An 18,453-nucleotide genomic window follows, 5' to 3' on the forward strand; every position below is an offset into this window, starting at 1 on the left:
TTAAGTTCAATTCAGGACCTTGGTAGATGGATCTTGCACCCAGTTATCAGGAATGTACAAATGTCTTTATTCAAAAAATACAAAATAAATTATCTGTAGGCATGGACAATGACTGTAAACAATTACACGTGTGTTAAATGAAATCCGGTAACTGATGGTTACAGTGATTCTTTTCAACACCAGCCTCACTTCAGTCACTATCCATCCTCTCACACTGATAGCTCAAGTTTTTTAAGTCAGAACTGTCAGTCTTCAACAGCACAGCTCATGATGCATCCCTACCCCAGGAATTAGAACATGCCACCTCCCATTCCTCCGCCCATCCCACCCATTCCTCCCATTGCCGGCTCCTTTTCTTCTTTAGGAACTTCAGTCACCACTGCCTCTGCTGTCGATAGGAGAGAGGCAACACCCGCGGCGTCCATCAGGGCAGTTCTCACAACCTAAAACAGGCAAGAAACGAGTTCAAACCTGCTGACCATCGCAGGAAGTGGGAAGAAATAAAACTGAGAATTGAGACCTTTAAGTTACCTTTGTTGGGTCTATGATTCCTTTTTCTACCATATTTACAAAATCCCCAAGCATTGCATCGTAGCCAACTTCTGATGGGCTCTGCAGGATTTTTTCAACTATCAATGATCCTTCAACACCAGCATTCTTTGCAATAGTCATTGCTGGGATTCTCAGTGTTCTCTTGATTATTTCAATGCCTGCAAGAAACAGGATAGTTGGAGCTCCATGTACAAACACCACTCCCACTGCCAAGGAATGCCCTCATGCTGGAGACCAATACAAAGAGAACCCTCCAAGCAAGAACATTAAGCTATTTTTATCATTATATTCCAGGAAGAAAGGTTCTCTGCTACTTGACACTTGCCAACAAATGACATCTCTGCGGGATATTCATGCACATTTTCGTTTTACTTCTACAAAAAGTAGCAAGGAGTATTATTACTCTTTATATTTATGTGTAACATGACACAAAACGTTTTTGCACTTATTTTGCCACACAGTCTGTTAAGCATTATTAGATTTTGTCTGCAAAGACCTGAACAGCCATCTCCCAACTCTGAACATCTGTCACTCTGTGCTGGGATACTGCTGCTTTACTGCTACCAGGTCTTACACGATCTCATCAGCAATGCAGTGAAGAAGCAGAAAGAGCCGCCCCCCCCCCCCCCCCCCCCAAAAGCAGGGGCCACCACACCACAGAAATGCAACGTTCCCAAGATCGAGTGTCTAAAAACTCACTGGAAGCCACCTTATAAAGCCGGAGGACAAGAGAAAGCCCGCTTGTATCACTTCTACACCCATCTTCAAGTCGTTCTCTTACCAATTTTCTGATCCTCGTTGGCTGGAGTCAAGGCATCCAAGGCCGGGATGCAGCGCAGCAGCGCGCAGCCACCGCCCGGGACGATGCCCTCCTCCACGGCCGCGCGCGTGGCGTTCAGGGCGTCGGTCACCCTGTCCTTCTTCTCGTTCACCTCAACGTCGCTCGTGCCGCCCACCTGCGAGCGGCAAGCCACACGTCAAGGGCTGCACAAGAGCGCGGGCGGGACACCGCTGCTGCCACCGAATCTAGCAGCCAATGCCTAAGAAGTGCCAGAAAGCCAACCCGCCCTCTCCCATGCTGGCAGCCTTCTTCTGTACCTCAGCACTCAAGAAGCCTAAGCTTTAGTTCATAATTTCATCAAATTCTTAATACCTTCAATACTGCTACTCCGTCAGAGAGTTTGGCCAATCGCTCATTCAGTTTCTCTTTTTCATATTCACTGGTGGTAACCTCTAGCTGTTCGATTATTTCTTGAATGCGTTTTTCAATCTGAGCCTTTTCACCCTTCCCCTTAAGGAGCATGGTGTCATCTTTTGTCACAATGACCTCTCCAACTTTACCGAAGTCATGAGGCTGAATATCTTCCACATTTAGGTTCAAACCCTCTTCTCCAAACACCTGAAAGAAATTATGCGAGAAGTTGGAAGTCACAGGTTCCCCACACATCAGACTTTATCTAGGAGTGCATGAACACATACAGCAGGCTAATGGTGCAAAGTAACTATGTTACTGCAGTTCCACCCTCTGGGTGAAGAATCTTTTCCTAATATCCAAACTAAACCTCCCCTGACACAGTTCCATGGTGTTTCCTTAGCTCCTGTCACTGGTCATCTCCTTGCATTTTGAGAAGTTACAGATATTGACACTCACTGACTTTATAACAGTTCGCTGATTTGTCACTTTCTGTTGCCATTACCTTAAACAAGTTTAATTTCAACAGCTTCCTCTGGGCGCCAATATCATGCTATAATTTTATAGTGCATATTTAAAAAGGGCAGCTAAAGGGACATTAATCAATGCATCAACTACATGCAAAGTTTAATAGAAAGAAAACTCATTCAGTCCATTCCAAACATTTTAAATTATTGTATTTGCTACATCTGAGTCCAGGTAATTGTGAAACAATCAGTGTTATAAAGGCAACAATTGCTTTGGAGTTCCTCCTTTCCCTTAAAAACCTAATCCCTGCAAGGAAATCTCAGGTGCCTTCAGTCAGTTACAAGAACATATCACTTATGGTTGGCCAGGACTGTATTACACAGCAACCATCAGTGTCTTTTGAAAAAACAGAAGATTCAAACATTAGCTACTGTTACATTTTTGAAAGAACAAAATGCAGCCTGTAACCCAGCAAATACAAGCCAAGGACCTAAAAATGCACACTATTTTCCTCCTTAAAAAGCATTAACACTTCCTAAAGCAAAGAGCTGGTTAAAACATCATTACTTACAGCACCACCAGTAGCAATTGCCATGTCCTTAAGTTGGTTTTTCCTGTTGTCACCAAAACCTGGAGCTTTCACAGCAACAACCTGAAGGCCAACCTTCAGTCTAGATAGAAAAAAACATCAGAGAATGAGTCTAATTAATAAGCCAAATTATTTCAGTGCAGCTCTTAACAGTCAAGCAAACAAAGAGAACATCATGAACTGAGGTGGTTATTCTCAAAAAGGTAGTTAGGATACAACTGAAGTTCTATCCGAGTTCATACAAAGCATGATGATGTTAGAAGCTGCTGTTTCTTTGGCACAGGTAGGAGAACAAACAGCATTACACCATAAAAAAAACCCCAAACCAATGGATTTTAAGCCTCACCTGTTCAAGACAAGAGTGCTGAGAGCTTCTCCATCAACATCTTCAGCAATGATGACCAAAGGTTTGCGGTTGGCATTGGCAATTTCAAGAGCTGGAACTATGGACTGTACACTAGAAATTTTCTTTTCACTAATTAAAACATAAGCGTCCTGGAATTCACATTTCTGTCCTGCAGAAACAACATGCATTATCTGAACAATTCCATTACAAAAACATATCAAGCATTTTTTAGCTTAAGCAGCTACTTTGCAGCCACTGTAAGGTATTTGACAAGGCTTATTGTAAACTCACCTTTAGTTGTGTTAATAAAATATGGAGAGATGTAGCCTCTGTCAAATTTCATACCCTCAATGATTTCCAGTTCATCATTTAGAGTTTTTCCATCCTGTTTAGATGCAAGAAAGCTGGCATTAAAATCTCCCCTATTTGCTACCAAATGCACAAGTACAGCTTTAGCAGTTTTACAGCTTTGTGGACAACAGATTGAAAGGCTCTGGATCCCACATCAGTTTCATGTGCTTCTCTCCAAAACAGAAGGAATGTAAGAGGGAACAGCTATCAAACTCTGATCTTTAAAGGAGCTGGGGAGGAATTATGGTGGGAATTATTGAACATGAGCTGCAGCAGCAGCAGTATCACCACATGTGACAAAAGCCAGCACTAACAAGAGACAGTCACTTGTCACTTTATATGTTGGCCAGTTCTTACCTTGACAGTGATCACACCCTTTCGTCCAACCTTTTTCATTGCATCAGAGATTATATTGCCAATTTCCTGATCTCCATTTGCTGATATTGTGGCAACCTGAAAAAGTAAGACATTTAATCTCATTTCCCAATGCAAGGTGTTTCCTCACAATAAAAAAATCAGAATAGCCATTTGCAATGCTCCCATTTCTGACAAGGCAGGGCAGCTGACTGCAGCACGCTCACAGCAGGAGCCAGGAACTCTGTTAGAAGGGCTCAGGATCTTGGGCAGCTGCAGCACAGAGCCAGATTCCCTGCACTGGGCTCACACTCAGGCCATCTCCAGGCACGAATAATCCAGGACCACCAACACACCTGAACCTGATCTCACACAGCAGATCTATCACACCCTCAGTACTCTGCCATCTCTTCCATTCTCAACAGAGTTTTGCTCCCATCAATTCTTCCCAAGTACACACATTTATGTTTTAAGACCACACTTTGTAATGAAACCTGAGATGAAAAGATTTGCCCACTTCTGAACTAGCTTCTAGCAGTGCAACCAAAGACTACTTCTGATAAAGGGAAGTACCCAGAGTCAGATACACACAACCTAACTTCATTAAACCTGACCTCACAAAACTTCCTGAGAAGCAGCCACCTAAACTTGGGATACATTTTATTGTGCGTTTTTTCTTACCTGTGCAATTTCTTCTGGAGTTGTAACAGGCTTTGACAGCTTCTTCAGTTCAGCTATGATGGCATCCACTGCCAGCATCACCCCTGAAGATGAACAGAGCACTTGTGAGCAAACAAAACAAGGTACCAAGCACAGAAAACACAAACCCAGCACCCACCCACCACAAGCAACAAATTTCCTTTCAAACGAAAGTCCACACTGCAAAAACGCATTGTTTACATGCACAAAAACACAGTTCTTGTTCCATACTGTCATTTGTATATGTAGTAATAGTTCTTTTTAAATTGGTGGGAGATTCTGTCATGATCAAAATTTGCCACATATTTGTTTACATGGCTATTGTATTAATTAAATGTAGAAACGGCTTTAACTGGAGATCACTTACCACAAACTAAATAAGTTGACTGCATGTAAAATACTACAATGATTAGAAAAATCATTGATTGTTCAGAGTCTGCCGTGTAAGAAAAACAACTGTGTTTTCTAAACATCACTTCATACAATCCTTTATGGTGGCTCTCCAAACAGAAAAAAAAAATCAAATCTAGGATATGAAAAATAAAAGACAGTGATCAAAAATTCAAAGCAACAGAAAGAAGTTACCCCTCCTGATTTCTACTGGATTGGCTCCTTTGCTGATCTTCTCAAAGCCTTCCTTGGCAATAGCACGTGCAAGGACTGTTGCAGTAGTGGTACCATCTCCTGCTTCTTCGTTGGTATTGTTGGCAACGTCTTGAACTAACTTGGCTCCAATGTTTTTGTATTTGTCTTTCAAGTCAATTGCCTTTGCTACTGTCACGCCATCTTTTGTCACTTTGGGACTTCCCCAGCTTTGTTCAATAATAACTGTTCTTCCCTAGGAGGACAAACAACAAATTTTAAATCCAAGCCAACTCACACCATGTTATTCTCAAGAGCTCAACTGAAAAACCTTATCTTGAACAGCCACAGCTGAACACCTTACACAGGGGATTCAGCTGGGACTTCTCAAGCACACACCTTAATCCCAAGAAAAATGACTCCAAGGCTTTATGCTTTCACAGAATGAGGCTCCATATTCAGCCATAACGCTTAATACCACAGTCTGCAATTAAGTAAGACTGACCTTACAGAAAAAAAAAAAACAAACTATGATTTCCTCTAATGCTAATATTTTATCCCAAAATTAAAATATAGCAACTCAAAGAAACAGCTTCCAAAATTGTCATCAGACCACAACAAACATTCTCTGTGATTGGAAAACAAATAATAAAAAGCTCAATTTGTTGCATGTGCTGGAAGGAAGAAAAGCTTGCAAAGACTTTCAAACCTCAATAGTGATTAGCAAAGAGAACTGAAAATACTTTGAATAATTTCTCAAACACTGCAAGTTACCCAGCTTTTCTCATCTTAGCTCGCACTTGGATCCAGCTGCAAAACTGCACTATTCTATCCAACAGACACAGCTAACATGGGAAGCTGTGGACCATAAGGGACCACAAGGCAAATGCACCTGCACAAGGACATGGCTTGTTCACACATTAGTTCAGTAGCCAAGAGCTGCCCCAGGCAATCATGTTCCAGTTTGAGCTGGAGGCAGCAGAAACACAGGGAGCTACCTCAGGTCTGCTGCTGCCCCAGCCAGGATTGCCATGCAGCACCCAGGGCTGTGGTGCCCTGTGCCCCTCCCCTGCTCAGAGCCCACACACATCTGCCTCAATGCCTGAACCAGCTCTGGCTGCCTGCCAGGGATGAGGCCACGCTGCTGCTGAAGCACAACCACCCCAGCAGCTCCAAGGGAAAGGTTCTGCTTCACTTACTCAGGCTGAACTCGGGGAAGAGCTTACAGAACTGTGTCATGGAACAGTTATGCAAAAATAATGCATTCCCTACTACTATTTTATTTGACCTGCACTTCTCAATATAAAAGTGATTCAAGAATAAGCAAGCTCCTCTCTGGAGGAACATGCTACCAGTTTGCTTGATTTTTTTTTTTTTTTTGCATTTTGATGTGATCTTACTCTAAATGTTTGGTTTGCAACTCTGAGGAGCACAGCAAAACCTACACACAACAAATCACACGGAAGGGCCTGCTCTCAGCAAAAACACCTGTCTGTGTTCCTCAAGAAGGGATCAAACACCACCAGTAACTACACAAGCATTTAGAACAATCCTGTGTATTCAGAAGCTGAGCTCCCACACAAATCTGTTCTGTTCCACGTGCTGGAGCAGTACCAAAAGATTGTGTGAGACTGCAAACTGGGTTCCTTGAAATGTAGAACAGGGCCAAAGAAAGTTTCCTCACCAGAATGATATTTCTTAAAAATGCCAGAAGCAGAATCAGGCACTGCAATACAACCCCTCATTTTTACAAATATATGGAGAACAGCAAAACAAAGAAAAATCCCCTAAGGTTACACGAAGTTGCATCAGCAACTGCCCTTTAGCCAGTGGATTAGAACTATGCTTCAGCATTCACAAAACAGCCCGATCAAAAAAAAATCCAGGAGTTAAATTAACTGGCTACACTTATAAACTTTCTTCCTCTATGGAAGTAGCCACAGCTTCCTGAAATAATTGTTCCTTAACCTTCATCTGCTCATCTTTATGGCGTTTTTTGCCTCTGAATAAAGCTGATAGAGCGTGAAAGATGTGCAGGAAATACATGAAATAATATTACAGAGGCCAAGCAGCTCTCAGAAATATCATGCGCATGCTATTGCAGGGAACAGTACTGAGCCCCAAGAAAATCAGTGTCTCTTCCTCAGAAAAAAGAATGTCATTTCAAGCTCTACTGCACATTGCATGACTATGCAGAATATCATAGCTGGTTTCCCAAGAGACCCAGTTCTCCCTCACAGGAGGGAATACAGGGGAACACCAATGAATGCTACTACCATGAAATTTCACTTAGGCTGGTAACATTTACCAGCCAGTTGAAAACTTAACATTCTAGTTTGGATGTCTTTTTAAATTTGCTAATATTGAAAGGCAAAGCAATATAAAATTGTGATTTGTTTAAAAAAAAAAAAACAAAAACACCATAAAAAACCCCAACCAAGCCACCCACATGCTAATTAACCTACCCCATGACACAGACAGTTACATTATCTACTGCACTGTTACAGGTTATCAACTGAGCTGGTAACACATTATGAACATCTCCTTTGCCTTCAAACTGTTTGGACTAATATATTGTACCTTTCACAGGAATCCAAGTAATTTTACTTTGTTACTATGAGAAGCACACACACTACTGTCCCACTTTTGGTGCAAACATGAGACTATACAGCTGCTTGCAGGAGCCTGTCCATGCCCCTACCCCGCGGCGCTTCGGTTCTGCAAATCCAGTCACCGAGAGAAACCCTACAACTGTTCTCTGTTACAGTATTTTCAGCCAGGTCCGTGCAACATAAAGGCCAAATCTTCCATTACCTTTGGCCCCATGGTGACAGCTACAGCATCTGCTAAAAGATCTACTCCTTGTAGCATCAGCGCTCTCGCGTCTGCTCCGAACTTCACATCTTTTGCATAGGCTCGTGTTAGATGGGGGGCGAGGGCTCTGGAAACTGGTCTTATCTGACGGAGTACTGTAGATAAACGGAGCATGTCTAGAATATTAAAAGAAACACGGAGAAAAACAAAAGCATTACGGTTTGCACAGCTACTTCTACAGGAAAAGAGGAAGAACAGATTCAGGAAGCACAGCAGGCATGATGAATCTTAATTTTTCGGCTGGCTAAAATTGAGACACACAAGTAACTGCAACCACCGGGGCTGGGTATCCCCGATCCTCAGGCCGAGACCCGCGCGGCAGCAGCTCCTCCCTGCGCGGCCTCCAGAACCTCCGGGCTCCTCCCGCCGAGCCTTCCCCCGGCGCGGGGCAGGACACGGCGAGGGCACCGCGGAGCGCCCGCGGCTCCATGTGCTCAGCGCGGGGGCCGCGCCCGCCCGCGGCTGCAGCGGCGGGGCCGTGACGAGGGGAGCTCGGGTAAGGTTCCCACACCCCCCTACGCCATCAAGGGCAGAGAAAAGAGAGACGAGGCCGCGGCCGCCACCCCGAGCCCGCCGGAGCCCCCGCACCGGGCAGGGCCCCGCGGCCACATGGCCGCTGCACCAGGACACGCGCAGCAAGGTCAGCGCCGCCCGCCCCCCGCCGGTGCCCGCCCGCCGGGCCCGCCGCGCCACCGCCGGCCGCGGGAAAGTGCGTGGGCCCCGCTCCCGCCACCCGGCCGCGATGGCCCCATCGCGGCCGTTCCCCGCTCCCGCCGCTCGGGCCCAGCCTCTCCCGGCGCGCGACCCCGCGGTAACCGCGGCCACAGCGTGGGGCCGCCATGCCCTCCCCAGACCGGGCAGAGCGGCGCGGGTGCAGCGCCGCGGCCGCGTTCCCGCTCACCTGCGGCAGCGCGGGACCAGCACCCCGGCTCTGCAAACTCGCGGGGCACGTCTGGCGCGGCGGCGGCGGGCGGCGCTCGGCACTCACCGCCTCGGCCCCGCCCCCGAGCCGCCGCCGGCCCATGTGCGGCTCCGGCCGCCCGGCCCCGGAACCAGCATGATCTCCGCGCCCGCCCGCCCCGCTGGGCTGCGGGCCACGATTGCGCATGCGCCACGGGCTGCAGCATGAACCATCCATGTTTCGGGGCCCTGAGATTCCAGAACCTTCTGGAACGCTCATGCTCGCCGCGGGTCAGGGGTGAAGTGACCTCACTTCCGTGCGGGGCCCGGCCCGGGACGCCGCGCGCTCCGTACGGGGGGTCCGCGGCGGGTTCGGGACGCCAGCTGGGCGCGGCCGCTGCCGAGACCGGGACGGGGCCATAGCGGTCAGAAAAAACCGGCGGCGCTAAAGGCGCCCGGCGCCGGGGGAGCCGGGCGGGTCTGCTCCGCCCCGGGGCGGGGCGCCGGTCGCGCATGCGCACGCCCTGACCTTCCTCACGTGTGTGGCGGCGGTGGCGCGGTCGGTCGGTGCGGGCGGCGCGGGAGCATCATGGTGAGTGCCGGGGCCGCCGCCGCGCCGGCTCCCCGCCGCTCCTGCGGCCCCGCTCCGGGCTGCCTCGCCCGGCACGGTGTTCGGCGCTGCGGGGACCGACACCCTGAGGGCCTGGCGGTGCCCCTACCCCTCCCCCGCGGTCGGGTCGCTGCCGAGGCTCCCGAACGGGCAAGGCTGCGCCGCCGCGTGCGGTCCGTGCCGCGCCCGCGGGCAGCGCTGGGGCTGGGAGCGACGGGAGGAAGGCGGAGGCGGGGGGGCTGGCAGCGCCGCAAGGTCACGCAGTCCGTGGGGCAGAAGCGACTCTCCCGGCAGGCGCGGGGGCTGCGGGGCAGGACGTGGCCGCGGGTTTGCAGGGGCTGCTTTCGGCCGCCCAGCCGCTCGATCTCAGGGCTCCTCCCCGCCGCAGTAACGGGAGTAACTCCGCGGCAGCAGCGCCGCAGGGCAGGGCCGCACAGGCCACGGCGGCTCTCTGCGGACATGGAAAAGAAACCCGTGCCACGCTCTGGAGAGCTCCTTCTATAAGCTTTGTAGAGTTTTTTATGGAGAAGGAGGAGAGTTCGAGTTGCCCTCGTTCTTGTAGTGATATTTGATTCTTGCGGTAATAATAACGTGAAGAATTAAACCTTAGTGTAAAATGCTCACGGTCATAAGTTTGGAAGCATTATTTCTGGTAAACGTAGACCAGCTCTTAAAAAAAGAGATCAGCGATATTATCTTCGCAGAATGAAAATGTTTACTACTGGCAGCCTTTTGCCTTGGTAATCTTCCATCCCCGTGCTGCCGAAGGCAGTCGAACACAGCATCTTCCATGTGCTGCCTTTTGTTGGTGCTCTGCCTGTGACTTTGTTTTCTGCCACTTCTCAAGAGCGTGTGGATATCGATGAGTGCCAGCGAAGGGCACACGGATGCCAGGCCCTTCTAGCTCTTTCTGTGAGTGTGGGCTCTGCGTACCTGTCTAGTGGAGCAGTGTCTCCATGTGACTTGGCACGTTGCCGTATCTTTCCTTCTAAATCAAAGCAAGTTCCTTCTGCCTGACCCCTGCCTGTTGGGATGAATGTATATGCTTGCACTTATCCGGCCTATGGGAGTTCGACTGCCGGTTCTGAAATGCAGACGCGTAGCAGTAGTTACTTGCAAAAAAACCCCAAACCTAAACCACATATGAGGGAAAAACCCAATAACTTCACAAAAACCCTTCACCTTGACTCTGCTTAAGCAGAAGCAGATACCAATGCAGTTGAGCTAGAAGGTGCCTACCTTATTATTTTCAGGGGCTTGGCCTAAACTTTTCAATTTTTTTTAAAATCTATTTGTAGGTGTTGGTATAAGTAGCAGCACTGTGGCTCAGGCTGCAGATTCTCACCTTTTTTGTGAAAGTGTAATGCTTGGAAGCACCTGAGAAAGACTGACAGTGGGGTAGCTGGCTAGACTTGTGCTTCTTTAATGTAAACGTCTTCACAACTACAAATGCAGCTGTCCCAAGGAGTCCTTAATCTTCATTAGGTGTGGTTTTGAACTGTGGAAATACAGTTTGTATAATCAATAGCTATGCTCACCAAGCTATAGCAACTCAGGGTTTGGTGTAAAAGCCTAGAGGCCTTTCCAGACAGAGGCATCTGCTCCATCTATGGGTGGTTTGTTCCCCAGCTGGAGTACCTCTTCCTGTGGCTGAATTGTCAGGATTGCCCAGCATCTGCCTGTGCCTTCAGGAGTTTCTGATGCAATCAGAAATGGTATTTGTTTATTGCTGTTAAATAACTGCTCGGCAGTTGTCTTACACTATTCCTCTCTCTCAAAAGAGAAATCAGTTTGTGTTGGGGTTTTAAAAACTCCTTTTAATTGCAGTTTTTTTTGTAATGGCTCTCTTGTTGCAATGTACAATTACTTCCACAGGCAGGAAAAGCATTTAGGAAATTTCTTCCCCTCTTTGATCGTGTGCTGGTTGAGCGATGTGCAGCCGAGACGGTAACCAAAGGAGGAATCATGATACCAGAAAAATCCCAAGGGAAGGTGCTACAAGCAACAGTAGTAGCAGTTGGATCTGGAGCCAGAGGAAAGGTAATTACCCTGAAGCATTGCATTTGGGTAGAACCAGTAATGGTGTGGTGGTAGCTGGAATATTGCCAAAGGAGTGGGATGGCTAGAGTGCAAGAGTGGTGACAGCTCACAAAATTGGATGACTGTGATGGCTGAAATTGCAAGTGGAGATTCAAAAAGCAGGTAGAAATCTCAAGTTGTCTTGAAATGAATTCCAACATTCCTTTCATTGTTTGTAAAATGGAGTGGGGTTTCTTTTGTTTGGTATTTGGTTTTTATGGGGTTTGTTTGCTTGTTTGATGGTGGGGGTTTTTTGGGGGAGTTGTTGGTGGTGTTTATTTTAAATATGTAGACAGTGTTCTGCATGATACCATGTTTCACTTCTCAGCCAAAACCTTGAGGGACCAACAGACTTTGTTAAAATTATTATGTGCCCAAATGTCTGTGACTTGTGAGCAGGGTGGAACCCCAGAATGTTGTGTTGGCTGTCTTGTGCTGTGCAAAATATCTTTGTCCATAAGGATTAGGCTTGTTGGACTAAGGAAAGTCAGCGATCCAACAAAGTGTTGAATAACTGCTTGCTAATTTTGCATGTTGGATATGTATATGGAAATAAAAAAAGACAGTTCACAAAAATGCCAGTACCTGGGGACTTGCACATTGGAAGGGCTGGTTCCCCACCAGAGCACTGTTCAGTCAGTAGTAACACTGGAAAACTGGTTCAGTTTCAACTTGGGCATGTTTCCTTGGCCTTTCCTTACCGTGAGTCCCTCTATATGTCCCAGGCTGGTTTCTGTCAGGATCTGATTTTTAAAGGTTTATATCGTGAAAGAGTGATAATATTTGACTAATGTGTTAATGTTTTATTTATAATGCAAAAATGTAATTAACGTCTATCAGTTGTTTCTAAGGAAGTGAGTTGATGGCAACAGTGACAAGTTGATCAAAGTTGCAGAAATTGGAAGGTACTTTTTAAACTGGCACTAGAAGGTATCCTTGGCTATAGAATATGGAAATGGACTTTATCCCTTTATTTTCCAAGGGGGTCTCATGGGTGAGTGAAGTCCTATTCAGTGTGTCAACCAAAGACCTTACACTTGTATGTACAGTCAAAACTAAATGCAGAGTTGTGATTTCCTGAATGTTTCTGTACACGGGTGGATTGTTGTAATTTGGAGGAATTCTTTTACGTCAGTTTATATTGTGGAAACGTAAGGATGTTTTCTTTCTTTTTTTCAGAATGGTGAGATTCAGCCAGTGAGCGTAAAAGTTGGTGAAAAGGTTTTGCTCCCAGAATATGGTGGTACTAAGATCGTACTAGAAGATAAGGTAGGTTGCCCATCTTCGTGAGTACAGATCAGAATGGCTTCTGAAGCAGCAGTGATAAATATTGTTAGCACCATTCAAGAAAGGGAGCAGCTGGATCTAGCCTCCCTCTGGTAGCTGTGCTACTGCTGCTTCTGCCTCTGCATAAAAGGAAGCGACCGCGGGACCTCTGCTGGGTGGGCAAAATGTTCCATATGTCAAGCACGTATTAGAGGGAATCCAAAAAGGTTTAGAAATTCCTGGGGGCATCCTTGCTTTTGGCAGGGAAAGCCTGCAGAATTGTTTTCTAACAGTTCTTGCACTTCCCACTGAGAGAAGTAGTAACTTAATAGCTCTCCAAAGAGTATATTAGGAACAAAAATAATTTTTTTAAGACTAGCTCTACATGTTGACTTCTTGGTTAGCTTGCTTTTGATTTTGTTCCTAATGACTGAAATAATGCTGACTCAGAACAAGACAGTATTTGCTAAACCAGGAAAATATTTGCATGACAGAAGCTAACATTTCTTTTCTTTGCAGGACTACTACTTGTTTAGAGATGGTGATATTCTTGGGAAATATGTGGACTAAACCTGTTGCAGTATCAGTCATCCATTCCACTAAAATGCTGAAATTTTTCTTTCATCATGTAAATAATGTCCTTTATTTTATAATAAACAGGCATTGAGTCTTTGAAATAACTTGTGATCACACTGTAACAATGGAACACAAATAAAAATATGTACAGTCAGAAATCAGTTGCTCTTGCTTGAGTCCCATTGAGCAGTGAAATTTGGATGACCACCAACCAGCCTTAATTATTCCAAACAACATCATTTTATATCCTTATCTCTGTACTGAGATTGTAAAGATCTTTACAATAAACTTACAAAACTATTCTGTTTCTGCCTCAATTTCTGCTGTTGCTCAGTGAAACTGAGTCTCAGTTGTGTAATGAGCTCTCTGAAACATTCAATGGCAGTAATGTTGTTTTCCCCAAGTTGGTATGAAATGAGCTTAAAATGGTTACCAGACTGATGCAATCTTGCTGAGGACTTTTATCCAGCTCCCTTGGACATTGGACTCCTGAGATAGCATGGGTTCTTTTAACTTCTGTCTGAAGACCCTGGAACACTGAAAGGTTAAGGCACACAAACCACCCTGCCACAACCTGTCCCCCAGCAGCTGGAAGGAGCTTGGTATTAGTCATGTCTGTGCTGGAACACAATCATCCAGTTCCCAGATGAAGCAGATAAGAATTAACAGTTACTCTTGCTTATTGTTCACAAAATTATGCAAATAGAAAATAAAAAAACCTCCCCCCAGCAGTTAATAAGGCAGAAGTGGGGCTGATGCTGATCTTAAATAAGTTTCTTTACTGATTTCCCCACTCACACACAGATCTTGAGCTTTCCCTGCTTTGACAAGTTATATTTCCTTTATCCTTAACACATCATTCTTAAATAGCAAGACGTTGACTTAAGTAATTGCTGAAGCAATTCAATTTGCCTGTTTCTGGCTGCCTTCTCTTGCCTTGGAAAGGATTCAGGAGAAGGCTTTTGGAGCCGGGGTGCACAAAGGTTTCTAGTGCAGCCTCAGAGCAGACAGCACCTTCAAGTGCCTTTAGGGTAGTCTCGGTGAAGTCAGTCAGCACATCACTTACTGCTGCTGAAACTCCATTGGCTGGAATTAAACTACTTTCCCATTCCAGTTATTCTAATGAGAGCTCAGCACTGCTAGATACATTACAACCCTTATTCCAGAGGTAACAGTAAAGAGCTGTAACAAAGTACTTTTCAGAGATCCATTTATCTGCTGCAGCGTGGGACTCAAGCTCTGACACAGTTTAAAACAATGCATTTTCTGCCAGCAGCAAGTCCCTCCCATCAGCTGCGCAGCACAGGGGCGAGCTGGAGCCGAGTTTTTCCCTAGATGCCGTTGATCCCTCACTGATCACCCAGCTATTCCAGCCGGAGCTGCATTTGCCAGGCTTGGCTGCAGTGCCCTTTGCTCCCCTTAGCTCGGGGTGGTTGCTCTCGGCCGGTTACCTCTGCTTGCTCTGGAGCTGAAGACGAACCAGGCACTGGTCCGGGGGTTAAATTTGCACTGAGCTATGGACAGACAGGGAAGATGCTAAATTAATAAAAATTCACTTCTTAGTATAAAAGGCCTGCTTCTTGAAATCTGCCCCATTGCAGTTTTACTGAAAAGTTACAGCACTGCGCGTTGAAGCTGAAACTTAAGATAATCACACCCCAAGGACCTTGCAAGACAATTGATTGTGCAATGAAACACAAACTCCCTGGGAAGTATTATCTTCCACTGCAGCCAGCACGCCTTTATCTCCCAGGATAAGGCAGTCTGCTGCAGTCACAAACCAAAGAGGGGAAGGTATTTTAAATATTTACAAACTGCTTACAGATACTATATCCCATCTTGAGATGCAGTAGGAATTAGCTGCCAACAGAGAAATGTTTAGGCCTAAAATGTCACCATTTTTTTCCATAATGTCTCTAAAAGACATGAACTGCATAGGATCACTCTCAGCCCTCACCACACAACCTGGCTGCCCCCAGCTCCACCTTCAGCCCACACTTCCAGCCCAGCAGGTTTTCAGCAGCTTGAAACAATGCCTATGTATTAAAAATACTTAGCATGGCTGTATCTACTACAGTTTACACGAGTGATTAAAACCAGAAGTCACACTTCATAGGAATAATTAATTCATGGATGTGAGGGGAAAATAGCGTTCCTAAGCCTCATCAAATGGAGGACAGGCTGGAACATCTGCTGGACTGACGGGAACATTCTATCCTTGCACAAGGCTCCCCCTGCAGTCAAGGACAAGGCAGTTGCCACACAGCCAAGGTGATCCATCTGCTGCTACTGCCTCTCAGGCCATGACTGTGCCAAACCCCATAACCCTCGGGCTCTCCAGGGAAAGACAGACTATCAATCACAAACCCTTTCTTTGCTGTGTTCTTTCTGTAGGAAATTAGGTTTCTTTCCACTGTTTTCTAGTTGGTTTCAAAACCTCAGCTTTGGTGTGAATGTTGCACATTGGCCCACCTGCTTTTTTGAGGAGATGCAGTCCTCAGTCTTTTTTTCAGTCTGTCTGTAACACAGGGAAACCAGGTAGACTCCATCTTTTGAGACTTTCTTAATACTTCAGAATAACTTCCATTATCAGCAGCTGTAGGGTTTTCAGAAAGCATTTCTCACCCTGGTTACGTTATGCTGCCACAGGAAGAAAAGGTGGAACATTTATAAGTCAATAGAAAAGAAAGGACAGCCAGATCCCTAACAGCATATGAATGATTGGTAAAATATGGGCCAAACTTTCAAATTTTCATTATTGAAGGCTGTAAGATAATGAGGACCAGCTGAAACCCGAAAACTGGAATTACTGCTCAGATTTTGTTCAAAAACAGCTTGAAATTTAATTAAATAAAAATAATAAGCATCTTCCAGGAATACAAGGGCAACACGAGATACCCTACAGAATTCAAGATCTTAATGAACGAGGCAGATTTCTTTCCTTTTTACTCCAAACACATGAACCATATGCAGACTGAACTAACAGAGACATATTTTGCTCTGAGAGGCATTTCTTCACAATCAGATTTGTTTCCATGTTAAAAGCAAGATGGCCATGAAATCAAAGTCAGGGACAAATGAAAATGTCAAGTCTCCGATTTTTCTGTGCTTTAAAGTTAAACCTTGAGTATGGTGATGGAAAAAGAAAAAAAAAACAAAAAGAAACAAAAAAATATGCAAACAATCTGCTGAATTTTGAAGGACTCGAGCAGCTAGAACTGTTCGTGTTTTGACACTGGCTAGTAATAGTGTCAGTCTCGTTAAAAAAATAAATGTTTAGACCCAGCTGGTCTAAAGAGGTAATAGGACATTTCTACTCCTCATTCCGACACACCATTTTCCTCACAGCATTTTAAACCTTTCGACGGTTTCTTACACAAACCGAGTTTCGCCACACCACCCGAAAAGCTGACATCCCTGGGGCAGGAACGCTGGCCGGGAGTAAAAAAGTAACTACTGCAGAGCGAAGCGAGGCGCCGCAGGCAGGAACGCCGAGCCCCGAGTTACGGTGTAACGTGAGAGGAGCGCCTCTCCGGGCCGCAGGAGCCGCGGGCTCGCTGGGGCGGGCGCTGAGCCCGTCACCCATTTCTGCTCCTTCGCACAGTGTCCGGCTCTCGGCTCCGAGGGGCCTCCAGGGCAAGGCAGGCTCCTGCTCGCGGCCTTGCCCGAGCAAAGCCACGACCCAAAGTGCGCTTCTCTTTCTCAAGCCGGGAATGCCGAATTAGAGATTTTTTTTTTTTTGCAGTGTTTTCAAGCTAAAAGTGTTTCACAAGCTGTAACTCTCGCTGGGTAGAAGGAAGGGATTTTAACGTGTTGTTTAAAGCAAAAATAATTGAGTGAAGGGGGACACTATGGGGTGGGAGTAGGGGCAGCACCTTCTGCACTGGGCAGGAAACACCACACAGCTGTAACCATTTATTCCTCGGCTGTATGAGGGAGATGTCTCATCTGTACCTCGCTGCTCCATCGCTCTTGCACACAGAAGCAATTCACCCCTCCTTATCCTATACTAATTTCTACCATGTATTTTTTGAGAAATAGAACAGCTTTTGAACAATTTTCTTCTCACTTATCCTACAGACTTAGTCACTCTGTTTTTACAAATGTTTATTCGCTTGTAAGGTAGATGTATTTATCAGCCAGCGATGAGGTAACAGTGTATTTTTTCTGTTTTCTTCCCAAATAGGGTCAACACCCGACTCAGTTAACCTTGAAACCTAAGCTATATCTGTTTGCCATTAGCACAGCAGTTTGTGTCCTCTGCACACCAAGCTCACAGGGGCCTCAGTCCTGCCTTTGGACGCCTAGAAAGGCTTCCTGCCTATTTTAAAATTATTTTGCCCCAAACAACCGTTGTTGGGGTGGGTTTCTTACTCATCACCTTTAGAGATAACAACTATAAATCTTGAATATAAAACTTTTTTTTTTTTTTAAATCCACACCCGTATGGTTTGTATTGTACAGAGCACCAGGGAGTCGGCTGTACAGAGACAAGCGAGGACTAACCTTGCCCACGCACAGTCAGGGCCTGGCAGGGAGGGATGCTGATGAAACAGGGTGAAATGCGAAGGATGGATTTCCTCAAGAACAACTCAGGCCGTCAATCTCGCCTCACAAACCGGGTCACTCTCTGCGACATCGGCCCCGCCGCCAGCACCGAGCGGCCGCCCCAAAACTCCCGGCCCTGTGTGCGTGTGGGGGGAGGGGGGGGGGTCAGTGCTGTCCCTCAGGAATACAAACCTCTGCTCTGGGAGAGGGACTCGCAGGTGCCCACAGGGCACACCCATAGCCTCCAGCGCCGCGCGGAGAACGGCTCGTCAGTGCTGCCGCACGGCCGAGAGGGAACGGGAATGGGAATAGGAATAGGAACGCCTCGCCCCCCTTCCCTCACGGTCGCCCCCACGCGCCGCCTCTCGCCTTCTCTCGCGAGAAGCTCATCCCGCCCCCGCCGTTCTGGCCGCGCCGCCCCTCCCTCCGCGAGCCCCCCCGCCCCGCGGCTGTTCCCGCCCCGCCCC

At 46.6% G+C, this 18,453-nt stretch overlaps 2 protein-coding genes and 1 long non-coding RNA gene across 4 annotated transcripts; 1 reads left to right on the forward strand and 2 right to left on the reverse strand.

The window, feature by feature from the left end:
• Positions 1-43: 43 nt before the first annotated feature.
• HSPD1 (heat shock protein family D (Hsp60) member 1) lies at positions 44-8,975 on the reverse strand. The gene is made up of 12 exons (XM_062498080.1): positions 8,909-8,975; positions 7,948-8,123; positions 5,137-5,389; positions 4,534-4,616; positions 3,856-3,951; positions 3,439-3,532; positions 3,148-3,316; positions 2,784-2,883; positions 1,706-1,951; positions 1,334-1,508; positions 532-710; positions 44-443 (listed from the first exon to the last, which is right to left on the reverse strand). Exons 2-12 carry the CDS (start codon positions 8,119-8,121, stop codon positions 291-293), a joined length of 1,722 nt encoding a protein of 573 aa, XP_062354064.1. The 5' UTR covers positions 8,122-8,123; positions 8,909-8,975; the 3' UTR covers positions 44-290.
• A 444-nt stretch (positions 8,976-9,419) lies between these two features.
• On the forward strand, positions 9,420-13,738 carry HSPE1 (heat shock protein family E (Hsp10) member 1). Of its 2 annotated transcripts, none has more exons than XM_062498086.1 (4): positions 9,420-9,499; positions 11,393-11,557; positions 12,776-12,865; positions 13,382-13,738. In XM_062498086.1, exons 1-4 carry the CDS (start codon positions 9,497-9,499, stop codon positions 13,430-13,432), a joined length of 309 nt encoding a protein of 102 aa, XP_062354070.1. In that variant the 5' UTR covers positions 9,420-9,496; the 3' UTR covers positions 13,433-13,738. The 2 variants fall into 2 exon arrangements, with proteins under 2 accessions (XP_062354070.1, XP_062354069.1); XM_062498085.1 differs by lacking the exon at positions 9,420-9,499 and adding an exon at positions 10,437-11,232.
• A 143-nt stretch (positions 13,739-13,881) lies between these two features.
• Positions 13,882-18,301, reverse strand: LOC134047140 (uncharacterized). Its single transcript, XR_009933415.1, has 3 exons — positions 18,179-18,301; positions 15,911-16,078; positions 13,882-14,952 (listed from the first exon to the last, which is right to left on the reverse strand). It is a non-coding gene; the product is annotated as an uncharacterized LOC134047140 (long non-coding RNA).
• Between the last annotated feature and the right edge of the window lie 152 nt (positions 18,302-18,453).

The sequence above is a fragment of the Cinclus cinclus genome, chromosome 9 (assembly GCF_963662255.1).
Source record: "Cinclus cinclus chromosome 9, bCinCin1.1, whole genome shotgun sequence".
In the NCBI taxonomy this organism is placed as follows: domain Eukaryota; kingdom Metazoa; phylum Chordata; class Aves; order Passeriformes; family Cinclidae; genus Cinclus; species Cinclus cinclus.

Bases quoted from the DNA above. Each gene is read 5' to 3' on its own strand.
- HSPD1 (XM_062498080.1), bottom strand. From the start codon at position 8,121: ATGCTCCGTTTATCTACAGTACTCCGTCAGATAAGACCAGTTTCCAGA. The intron at 3,317-3,438 runs GTGAGTTTACAA...TTGTTTCTGCAG, and splicing joins TTTTATTAACACAACTAAAG to GACAGAAATGTGAATTCCAG. The intron at 1,509-1,705 runs GTATTAAGAATT...TGCCGCTCGCAG, and splicing joins ACGGAGTAGCAGTATTGAAG to GTGGGCGGCACGAGCGACGT.
- HSPE1 (XM_062498085.1), top strand. The intron at 11,558-12,775 runs GTAATTACCCTG...TCTTTTTTTCAG, and splicing joins GATCTGGAGCCAGAGGAAAG to AATGGTGAGATTCAGCCAGT. The intron at 12,866-13,381 runs GTAGGTTGCCCA...TTTTCTTTGCAG, and splicing joins AGATCGTACTAGAAGATAAG to GACTACTACTTGTTTAGAGA.